This window comes from Rhinolophus ferrumequinum, chromosome 17 (genome assembly GCF_004115265.2).
Source record: "Rhinolophus ferrumequinum isolate MPI-CBG mRhiFer1 chromosome 17, mRhiFer1_v1.p, whole genome shotgun sequence".
NCBI classification, from domain to species: domain Eukaryota; kingdom Metazoa; phylum Chordata; class Mammalia; order Chiroptera; family Rhinolophidae; genus Rhinolophus; species Rhinolophus ferrumequinum.
This window is the reverse complement of record NC_046300.1, coordinates 37,752,069-37,764,524: the sequence shown is the minus strand read 5'-3', so window position 1 is coordinate 37,764,524 and position 12,456 is coordinate 37,752,069. Positions and strand designations below refer to the sequence as shown.

At 34.7% G+C, this 12,456-nt stretch overlaps 1 protein-coding gene across 4 annotated transcripts in view; it reads left to right on the top strand.

The window, feature by feature from the left end:
* PIK3CB (phosphatidylinositol-4,5-bisphosphate 3-kinase catalytic subunit beta) overlaps nt 1-12,456 on the top strand; it is a 161,018-nt gene that overhangs the window by 103,860 nt on the left and 44,702 nt on the right. For all 4 annotated transcript variants that reach the window (XM_033132719.1, XM_033132718.1, XM_033132716.1 and 1 more), the window contains 4 exons: nt 4,448-4,699; nt 6,058-6,154; nt 9,576-9,706; nt 12,370-12,420. In XM_033132719.1, the coding sequence (XP_032988610.1) occupies nt 4,448-4,699; nt 6,058-6,154; nt 9,576-9,706; nt 12,370-12,420 (531 nt within the window). The remainder of the gene's footprint in view (nt 1-4,447; nt 4,700-6,057; nt 6,155-9,575; nt 9,707-12,369; nt 12,421-12,456) is intronic.

Here is a 12,456-nt window from a genome sequence, read left to right as displayed (position 1 = left end):
GCTCTCTGCTTGCAATATAGCTAGTGGTCAGAACACAGCAAACATGATCAGTTTGCAATATTCAGAGTCACCTAAGGTTAAAAACAAACTAGTTATTCATGGGTTTGTAGCTCATCCTGATACTGTAAATTTAGAGATGCTTAGCAGTTCCTATGAAGGAAACATAGTGGGTGATAAAGTGAGCACTGACACCCCTGGCAGCATCACTGCAGTAGATAAAATGTTTCCCATATTGTTCTCTTACAGTATGGTTTACTGGATGGACTTAAAATATAATATTGACAGTACAGTTCAGAAGAAAGTCATTCTATGAGAGAACAGAATAATTCAATCGGTACTATACTCAGTTATGTGATTTTTATCTTTAATTGAATGGTAATATTTGGACTTTCCCAAGAAATACACTGTGTGTCTTTCAGGAAATTGTTTGTATGTTTTTACTCAAAACTGGGTTTTGGGTAAGGATTAGGCAGCAGAAGACTTTGTTTTGGTTATTTAAGGTCAGTTATATACATACATATGAGAGCAAAGCATATATACTTTGGTCATCACCTGAGCCTAGAGTAGAATTAAAGTCATCTTATTATGGATATGAAGGTCCTAAGCAGGATCACGTGTGAATAGATGACAGCCCTCAACCCTCCCCTCTATAGTTTACAAGGAGATTGTGGAGTGTTGTGTGTCAGTGAAATAGACTCCGTTTCCGTCAAGCCCTCTTCTTCATCCCAACAACCCCCTCCTCAGTCTAGCCCAAGCGTCTCTTCAGTTCCAGATTTCTATTTTCATACACTTTTTAAAGCTACCTTATATCTAATGATCCCAGTTCATTCTTTCCCCCTTCCCAGAGGATTGCCTTTCCTCTTATGTTTGGTGAAGCAGCTAATGTTGCTTCTCTCTCTTATCTGTCATATGTCATCAGTCTGATATCTGATCACATACTGTTGATCCTACCTCATTAATATCTTTTACTATCCATTCCTTCCTGACCCTGTCATAGTTTCAGCCTTTACTATCTCTCCTTGAATTACAGCAGTAGCCTCCCTACTGCTCTCCTTGCCTCTGTTTTCATTTCATCCCTTATATACCCAAACATTACCCCCCGCACCGAAGAAAAGTGGCCTTGTAACTGTTTAAGTTATATTCCTGTTTAGCAGTCTTAAATGGCACTGACTTTGCTGTTAGCAGGCAGCCCTCATGTGAGCCTAGCTGTACCAGGCTGTTTTTGGTTCTTAAGGAATGCTGGGGGGCTTGTCATTGTGTAGGCAGTAGGTACTTCTTTTTTCTTTTCTACCTGTTGAGCTCCTTATGAGATAATGTTTGGTACGACGGTGGTGGAACTTTTTCCTAACCTCCTGATAGATTAAAACTCTCACCCATTATATGTTCTTTAACTGATGTTCAGTCTTCCTGAGGTATGTTAGGAAGGAAAACTTAGAAATCTGTGTTTTGTGCTCTTTCTTCCTACCTTCTATATAATTTTACTAACACTAAATGCCATTTATTGTGCATTTCATGATGAGGCCATTTCTTAATTAGGAAATAATTGTTTCATGGTTCTTATAGGCAACTAAATTTTTCTTCAGAGAATAAAGTAATTGTGAACATGAGAAATTGTATGTCAGTATCCTTTCTCTTATTCCTACCGTGTTTCCCCCGAAGTAAGACCTAACCGGAAAATAAGCCCTAGCATGACTTTTCATGATGACATCCCCTGAACATAAGCCCTAATGCGTCTTTTGGACCAAAAATTAATATAAGACCTGGTCTTATTTTCGGGCAAACACGGTATTCTGTCCTGGCTGTTAAAAACACTAGTGTTGTCAGTTTCTCAGTTTAGATAGTTTGAGTATAGCATAAAGGTAAATAGATTTCCTGAGAGTGCTGTTATGTAAAATCCTTCTTTGTACTTATTACAAACTAAAAATGGAAGTCCCCTGACTTGTAGCCTAATTTTGAGGAACATGGGGAAATATTTAAAGTAGTTTAGAGACATAGACTTAAACAAAGGTTGGTTAAGGCTATGGCTACTCAATCTTGAAATTGATTATGGACATTTGGTGTTATGTCTGTATAGGATCTGTGAGTGCTAAAAAAAATTAATATTTTTCTTCCCACCTTCTAAGTTCTAACTTGGCTAATAATCAAATTAACAGAGACAGATTAACAGGAGAAAATCAAAGGTTTTAATACATAATGCATGGGGAATTCACTTAAGCATGAAAATTCCAAAGACAGTGAGGTAACATTGGGTATATGACATTTTGGACAAAGGAGAAAAGGTGGGGGCGGGTATTAAGATTTCAGAAGTGAGAATGGGCGATTTACAGGTAGTTGTCAAAGAGCAGAACAGACATGGCAGGCAGATTCTTGCTGGCATATTCTTTCTGGCTTCTCAGAAACAGTGGGACGCAGGGTATCTAGCTAATAGGCGTGGAGTCTTGCTGACTAATGCTGGGGTGAAGATTTTTAAGGTCATCAAGCAAAGGCTCCCTTCCTGAAGCAGGTTTCTCTGAATCTCTTGGGCAGAAAAAGGAGGGTCAGAGGTTCTTTCTTACTAAACAGTTTAAAATCAAATCAGTATCCCAAAAAGCAGCCTTAGGGTGGAAAATTTTGATTCCCCTCATTTCTTTTTCTTTTTTTTTTTTTTTAAGATTTTATTGGGGAAGGGGAACAAGACTTTATTGGAGAACAGTGTGTACTTCCAGGACTTTTTTCCAAGTCAAGTTGTTGAACTTTCAATCTTAGTTGTGGAGGGTGCCATTCAACTTCAAGTTGTTGTCCTTTCAGGACTTTAGTTGTGGAAGGCTCAGCTCAGCTCCAGGTCCAGTTGCTGTTGCTAGTTGCAGGGGGCGCAGCCCACCATCCCTTGCGGGAGTTGAACCAGCAACCTTGTGGTTGAGAGGATGCACTCCAACCAATTGAGCCATTTGGGAGCTCAGCGGCAGCTCAGCTCAAGGTGCCGAGTTCAATCTTAGTTGCAGGGGGTGCTGCCCACCATCCCTTGAGGGTCTCGAGGAATCAAACTGGCAACCTTGTGGTTGAGAGCCCGCACTCCAACCAACTGAGCCATCTGAGAGGCAGCTCAGCTCAAGGTGCCTTGTTCAATCTTAGTTGCAGGGTGCACTGCCCACCATCCCTTGCGGGATTCGGAGGAATTGAACCGGCAACCTTGTGGTTGAGAGCCCACTGGCCCATTGTGGGAATCGAACCGACAGCTTTCGGAGTTAGGAGCACGGAGCTCCAACCGCCTGAGCCACCGGGCTGGCCCTCTCATATCTGTTTAACAATTTTCATTTTGTTTTTTAATTACTTAAAAATATTTAACCCGTTAATCCATCTGTGTTTATTTTGCAGGAGTTACATTAATGAATAGTATTTATTAAAGTAAGCCATCCTTTCCGTGTTACATTATGGTGTGTAGTCTATTAAATTATAGTTACATTTTTGCTAGTATAACTTTTAAATTGTTTTAATAAGTTTTAAAGTCATAACTGTAATGTATTATAAATATTTATCATTTAAAAAGTTGATGGTATTATCAATATTTAAAATTTTATATCACTACTTAATATCTTTGAATATTTATAGATGAAGTAGGTAGTCTTGGTTATTTATCTTCCTTTTCATAATTAGAATAGTAACTATTAACAAGTAAAAATTTTTATTGATAAGGTTTTTTAAATTTAAGAAAGACAAACCTAAATAATTCCACATATGTATTCATTTATTCGGTAAATATTTATTGATTACTATTGTATGGTAAGTCACTCTGAATACTCAATATAAAAACATTTAATCTTAATGTATTTCATTGCTTTAGTCTCTGTGTTTTAGTACTATTTTTAGTTTTACTTTTACTGCCTCTAAATTGGAGATAATTAGATCATGTCTTAAAAATAAGTATATATATAAAGGACTGAATAAAATTTTCTGGGACATCTTGTACCACTCTGAACCTGGATCTAAAGAAAAAAATGAAAGACAGTGAGTGATGTATAGAATAATCATAAATATGGATAGAATATCTTTAGTTGGCTACTTATAAGGACCAACTGATAAATTATTTAGAAGTAGAAAGAGACTTTGGAGTCATTTTTCCATCCATTCCTTCCCAACTAAATGAGTAAAGCAAGATCCCAAGTAAATGAAGCAAGCATATGATAATAGTTTTTATACTTATGGTCTTGATTTCTTTAGACCTGTTTATACCTTTGATATCCCTGGCATTTTTTTTTAGTTTGTTTATTTAGTAAGTGAAAAATAGGTTAAACAGCTTAGTGAATAATACACTGATTAATTACAGTCTGATGCTTTTGTAGGCAAATAGGCTTTCCTGGAGTTGATGTGCTGCTTCTCCCAGTATATGTTTCTTCATTCTCCAAAATAGAGGTGTTTCAGTGGTGCAAAATTCATGATTCTGTATTTCTTTTTATCTCCCTTATTACAGGTTCATGTCAGAGCTGGCCTTTTTCATGGTACTGAACTCCTGTGTAAAACCATCGTAAGCTCAGAGATATCAGGGAAAAATGATCACATTTGGAATGAACCACTGGAATTTGATATTAATACTTGTGACCTGCCACGAATGGCTAGATTATGTTTTGCTGTTTATGCAGTTTTGGATAAAGTGAAAACGAAGAAATCAACTAAAACGATTAATCCCTCTAAATATCAGACCATCAGGAAATCTGGAAAAGTGGTAATATACTAACTTCTGTAAAAATGTTTTATAATGGAATAATACTATAGTGGAATAATTTTAAGACCTTTTGAAATAATTGAGTAATATAAGTGAAAATATATCATATAACTTTGCTCTCTAAGAACTGATTTCAAAAACACAGTAAATCTCCATTTTTATGTCCTGTTCATTCATTTCTGTTTTGGCAAATTTATTTTAGTAACTGTCATACTATAAGTGCTCTATTATAAATGTTATACTTTTAGAAGATACAGATGAAAAAGAATGAAGAAAGTTTTACAGGTCTGCAGTCTCTTAACTGAAATTTCAGGTGCCAGATACACTTGAGAATTCAGAATTTTGTGCATTTCAGAAAGATCATAGATTGTACTTTACTCAACAAACCTGGTAGGGTCTAGGGCTCAAATCTGTAATCAAACTCATCATTGTCTATCAGTGAAATATATTAATATCACACTAAATGAGGCAAATGAAGACTGCCAATTAATTTCATGTAATTTATGGCCTTTTTTTTTTTACTGTCAAATAAATTATGAACAAAGCATTATTTTTCATTTTCTTGGATTTTGAAATTGTGGATAAAGGATGGTATACTTTTTCTGACTCATTCTCCCATTTAATATTTTTAGTCGTCTTTTTTTCATTTTCTTTATGAAAATTTTTTTTAGGGATGGGCACATGAATTTTATACCTTAAAAAAAAACCTGATTACTTTTATGTACGTGACTTTGTACCTTTTTATTCCTAATATCAGTATGTATTTTTTCTGGTTATTATAATTTAAAAAAATAATAAATTTTCATGAAAAAATCCCAGAAGAGTTATCTTTTTTCCTCCACTGATAGAGAATTTTACTCAAAGTTTTTGAGTATTTATAAAGTTTTTTGCTATACTGAGCAAATTAATTAGTCTAAGTGTCTGCATAAAAGTCCTATCAAGTTGGTGCTTCCTTTTTAGAAATATAAATTCTATGATACATAGAGACATTGCCTTCTCCTATATTAGGAGTAATATATGCTGAAAGCTCTTAAAACATACAGCCTGCCTATATCACACATATTTTCTTGAATCATTAGAAGATCCTCATCATTTTCAATGGCTGTGCAATAAATATTCTATTTTGGGCATATGCTATTTTATTGTGAGACATTAATTGGCTTTTAGGTTTTTCTTGAACCAATATAAAGATGTTGACATTTTCTCAGGTACATCTTGCTTTTATTTTGGGTGGTTTTGAGGAAATCATCTAGAACTCTAGAAATTTCAAGAACTAAGATTATTGAAACAAAGGGCATGCAGATATTCACACCTTAAAATTCATTCTTAGCGTATTTATGCAATATCTTTTTCAACAGCATTATCCTGTAGCATGGGTAAATACGATGGTTTTTGACTTTAAAGGACAGTTGAGATCTGGAGACATAATATTGCACAGCTGGTCTTCATTTCCTGGTAAGATTTACATCCTAATCCTTAGTGTTAAAGAATAAGTTTTGGCATGTGGACTAGTTAATGTTTATAATTCACTGTTCTTTCAGTTTCGTAAAGAAACCATCATTTGGTATCTTCATTGTTCATGCTAAAACAAATTTCCATAGATTATTTTAACATATTAAAAAAGTGATTTGTATCTTCATATATTTGTTATTTCAATGAATGTATTCTCGCTGTAAACATTTTATACTTACAGGTTTTTGAATAATTGTCTTAAGGAACAGTGTCTTTGTATAACAACCTCTATTGCTCCTAATTGTACTAAATATCTATACTAGTAAAAGGAACATTTACTCACTTGGCAAGAATAGTAAAAACACTTATTCTTTAGTTGGCTTTAGCTTGAAATTTGAGCTAAGATGAGTACCTTCCACATGCCTATATTTTTCAAATACTAATCGCAGTACCCCTATGAAGTAGATGGTTTTATCCCCATTTTACAGATGAGGAAAGTGAACCTCAGAGATAATAACTTAGTCTGTCAGTTTTACATAATTGACTAAAACCTAGGATTTGTTCAAAAGACTGCTCAACTCTTTCTGTTAGTCTGTACTGCTTTCCCAAATGTTGGAAATTTTTAGTGTAAACCTTGCCATATAATAATCGTGTTTTTTTTTTCTGTCTTCATAGTTGGTTAATATATTTAGTAAAATTTTGAACTTACTTGATTTTAAAATTATTTTGTGGGTGACAAACATTTGAAAATGTTTATATATTAGTAGTTGCTACCTGGGAATTATTTTTGGAGGTATATATATAATTATTTTGGACATAAATTTCAATGAGTTATTTGTGGGCATGTTTATATATTCCTCACATTTTAATATTTTATGTGTGTATAGTCTATTATTCCTACCCTTTCCTGCATATATCTCCAGTAATTTTCACTAATCACGTTAATCCTGAAATATAGGAGAGCAGTGTGCATGTACACATTTTTTTTCCTCCAATCTAGTTGGGGGGGTGGGTACAGCTCAGCTCCAAGTCAAGTTATTGTTTTTAATCTAGTTGTTGAGGGCGCAGCTCACCGGCCCATGTAGAACTCGAACCGGTGACCGTGGTGTTATGAGCACCTCTCTCTAACCACTTAGCCAACCAGCTGCCCGCCATCAGCTCAGCTTCAAGCTCAAGCCATTGCTTCTCACTGACCCATATGGGAATCGAACCTCAATCTTGGTGTTATGAGCACTGTACTCTAACCACTGAGCCAACCGGCCGCCCCACATTTCTTAAGAGAACCTACAGTTTCACCGTAAGAGTAAAAATCAGGCATTTCACAATATACTTTTTTGAAAATCTTAATTTAAACTACTGAATCATCATCCAGTAATTTGATAGGTATTTTTAGAAAAAATTTTGGCAGTATTAACTTGGCATACCATGAACCTACTTTATCTCTAACAAAATGTAAAATGAGAAATAATAAATGAACACATTCACTCTGCATGTATCAGCTCTAGAATTGGCACAGTTATCCCAGTAGGAGCAAGCCAGAAATGAACTACAAATAATCTATTATCTAGAATCCCTATTTCATTATTAAGGTATATAATCACATCTTCTGGTTGCTTTTGTGTCTTTGCAGAATTCTTCATGTATACATTGGTAATACAAATGTAGATTTCTTTTCTCCCTATACTTCCACAAAATAGCATATTCCATGTAGTATTCTGCTCTTTGCGTTCTGCTCTTTGCCCTTTCTACGTAGATTGCTGCTGCCTTTTTTTTTTAATTTTATTGGGGAACAGTGTGTTTCTCCAGGGTCCATCAGGGCCCATCAGCTCCAAGTCGTTGTCCTTCAGTCTAGTTGAAGAGGGCGCAGCTCAGCTCCAAGTCCAGTCGCCGTTTTCAATCTTTAGTTGCAGGGGGCTCAGCCCACCATCCCATGCGGGAATTGAACTGGCAACCTTGTTGTTGAGAGCTGGTGCTCTAACCAATTGAGTCATCCGGCTGCCCCTGCTGCCTCCGCTGCTGCTGCTGCTTAAAGCAGTTATCTTTTGATAGTTTAAACAGTGTTACAATGACTAACCTTGTTTATGTGCAAGTATATATCTAAAATAAGTTCCCAGAAGTGGTTTTATTGAGTCAAAGAATAAATACATTTGTAATTTTGATAAATAATCACAAATTGCTCTCCAATAGAAATTGTGCCAGTTTGTACTCTCCATTTGTGATACATTAGGGTGCCTTTTTTGTAATCACTTTTAAGCAAGGTTAAGCAGCTCCATATGTTTGGGGCTGATAAAAATACTAAAATGTTACATTTGACTTCAGATGACAAATAAGTATAATGCTCCTAGTTTTAGTTAGCAAATACAGGATTGTAATTTGCAGAGAAGGCCGCTTTAGAGTTGTATAAGTTATGAGAACTGCTTCAGTCCAGTTGAAAGTAGAATCTGTGAGATGAGAGAGTATTAAAAAAGATGAGCAAAAGATGATTAAGTAGCTGGAATTTGTAAATACTTCTACCGATTTTCTAGCTTCAGGAGACAACTCTGATTGTGCACACTATGTCAACATTAGGCCTAGACAGAAGTGGCTTTATCATTTATCTCCTCAGGAAGTATAGTGAGAATAACTGCTAAAAATCAGTATGAGAAAAGAGAAATTAGTTTGGAGAGAGGAGACTTCAGGTTGTACTGCAAACTCTGTCCTCTCATCTTGAGTTTCATGTCTCTTCAACAGTTTACTTATCTATCAAATGAGAAAATTATGTGAGCTCCTGGGTTTTGTGACAACACTGAATTTCTAAGATCCCCATGCACAATTCTGTGAATGGACCATGTTTAGAGTGATAGAAACGAGGAAGGAGTGTCTTGAAGAAACAAGCAGTTGGTGAAGTTAAAGGAGTACCACTTGAATGGAGTGTTACAAAACTACCAGAGAAGGTGTTTAACTTTTATCAGCTATTACGGGAAATAGAGGAACATTAAGATTGTCAAAAGGAATGTCATTGATGACTTTGAAAATATTAGTTTGAGAACTGTGATGACCATGAAAATCAGATTGCATATGATAAAGAAATCTGTCTATGATGATGAACTAATAACAATTCCTCTGTGCCACCTAATTTTGATGGAGGGAGAGCAGTCTCAATTAAGTTTTTTTATCAAAATTCAGAATACTTACCAGATTGAAAAAGGGTGAGGTGAGGTAGTTATTAATTTTTGTTACTTTCTCATTCTAAAAATGTATATAAACTCACATTCAAAGTTTGTGCCAAGTTTTAACAGAAAATTAGAGACGTACTGATATAATTGCCAGATTTCCTTAGGTGACACTTTAAAAATCATTTTCATGGTTGAAATCCATTAAAGTTTTGTTTTAGTTTCGTTTCAAAGGCATTTTCTTAAGAATCAAAATTATTTGCATGTTTTAGATGAACTTGAAGAAATGTTGAATCCCATGGGAACTGTTCAAACAAATCCATATACTGAAAATGCAACCGCTTTGCATATCAAATTCCCAGAGAATAAAAAACAACCTTATTATTACCCTCCTTTTGATAAGGTAAGCTAATTATTTAAAGGGCTACTATGCATGAAATAATTGAATGATTATTTTTGGCTCTATATGTTTATAGTTTAAGCTATGTATGTCTATTTCTGTTTCAAAACTTCACATACATTGACAGCTTGGTTCAGTGGAAAGACCACTGAGCAGGGAGCCAACTCTCTTTAGTCCTGGCTTTATCACTGACCAAGTGAGACAGACATGTTATCTCTGGAGTTCAGGTTCATTTATAAAATGAGAAGGTCATAATTGTTCTCTGAGGTCATTTTCAATTTAAAAGGTCTATAAATGCATTCATATGTAACTGAACATGTGAAATGTATGTGTACAGTGAAACATGCCTAGCGTGTTAGTTCAGAGATTAAAGACATAATCACTGCTGTGTTCCAGTTGGTATCCAAGAACAGATCATTTATGTTAAATGTTACTATTAGTAAGACTTCTAAGGTCCTACTATTTTTGTAGACTCTATAGCAAGGAATTCAGTTAAGGAACACATTTCCTTAATGTGAAGCTGCATATCTTGGGAGTAAGAAGAGTATCTGGTGGGGCTGAAAATAGTACTATGACAATTTACATGCTAAGAGAGCTAAGCTGTCATATGTTTTATCTTTGGGTTTGGCATCTTTGTTTCAGGTATAATTGATGCTGATTTTTTTGACGAAATCTTTGAGTAAATTCTCAAATAATAAACACGTTTCTTTTATTTCCTTAATACATTTGAGAACAAGCTACCTTTAAAAATTGATATTATACTAAATATTTAAGTTAACCCACCTATAAACTAATTTGTATTTTAATGTTCAACACTACCAGACCTGTAGAGAGTAGATTTGTATAGTATGTAAATTAAATTTATGTAACTTAATGTTTCTTCCTTTACATTCATTTTAATTGAATTTTGTCCACCTAAGGAGCAACTTTTCAAATTTTTCTAAAATTTTTTTCTGATTAATAATGTACAACCAAATTAAATTTTGTGATTATTGCGATAGAAATCCCAAATATGTCAAGAATCATATGCCTTAGTGTACTTTGAGTAGGAAAAGGTACATTTCGACTCATCTGTTACATTTATACTGTGGCTTTAATTCCTTAATTCACAAGCCATACTACTTGTGATAGTTGTCCCAGGTGTAGCTATTTTTGTGTTCAATTATGGTATGTTCAACAATCAGCTATAATTTATTTTGGATCAAATGAGATGCTTTTTGATGCATTTTTACAAATATAACATTCTGTGAAAATATAAGTATTTTTAATTTAATATTTTAAGAGAAGTCCAGTTTCTTTTAAATGTTTCATTTCAACATTGCTTACGTCATCTACAAATGGTCACTAAACTTTCCTTTTGCCTTTACAATCCCTTGGAGAGTCTATCTTTGAAGATCAACTTCAGATGGAAATTTTAGTCTTTAAATACGTGTAAATATGTTCATACTTGCTGGATTTTCTTTAATAGTACAATTTATGTATGATCATTGTAAAACAAATGAAATAATAGAGATATAAAAAGTGAAAGTTCCCTGCATTTTTTTTATTTAATTTTTTTTGCTGTAATCACTTGCATTCACTTTGCTTTTCAAATCGGTTTTGTTTATTGCTTAATTTTAATAACGATATCATTTTATCATATTAACAACCCTATGAAATAGGATGGGAATTATCACTACATTTTACACATGAGGATACAGATTATTAGTTTAGGATTACCTAACTCAGTAACCGGATATGGATTTTCAGATTCTTTACCACTGATCTTCCTTCTGGACCAGTGGGTTCCCCTCTTTTCAAGAATTAGAGCCCCCTTTGAACTTAATGACTTTAAAAATATTTATTTTTATTTTTTTTAATTGGGGAATATTGGGGAACAGTGTATTTCTCCAGGGCCCATCATCTCCAAGTTGTTGGAGTTAAATCTGGTTGTGGAGGGCGCAGCTCAACTCCAAGTCCAGTTGCCATTTTCAATCTTAGTTGCAGGGGGCACAGCCCCTATCCCATGTGGGAATTGAACTGGCAACCTTGTTGTTGAGAGCTGGTGCCCTAACCAACTGAGCCATCCGGCCACCCCTCCTGAAGCTCAGCAGAAGCTTGTTGTCTTCAATCTAGTTGTGGAGGGCTCAGCTCACTGGCCCATGTGGGAATCGAACTGGCAACCCTGCCATTCAGAGCTTGTGCTCTAACCAACTGAACCATCCGGCCGCCCCTTAAAAAATTTTTAGGCTCTCTTTTGACTTTACTTACACTTTTGATATTTGTTAATTCAGAAAAAAACATGAGAAATGATAAAAACTTACTCAATACTTAGTAACTCTTACATACCTTTTCATTTTCGTAACCAGAATACCTTTACCTATGTTAAAAATATTTACACATACACATGCAAGCCACTTCTCATTTTATCTACAGACAATCCTGGTGCATTCTAGGCGTTACAGTTCCTAATAGTAATGCCATTGTTTCTCAGTTATCAGGAGTTTGAAGGTTGAGAATCACTGCATAATACCATTTTGAATTTAAAATTCATGTTTATATTATAAAGCATAGAAATGCCAGACCATATGTAGTGCCTTGTAGTCTTAAGTACAAGTATAGTCATTTACATTTAAAATTTTACAAATACTAGAGCCAAAATCTAATTAAAAAATTTTTTTAAACAGATTATCGAAAAAGCAGCTGAGATTGCAAGCAGTGATAGTGCTAATGTCTCAGTAAGTATCAAGGTTTTTAAATGGCCCCTTTTTATT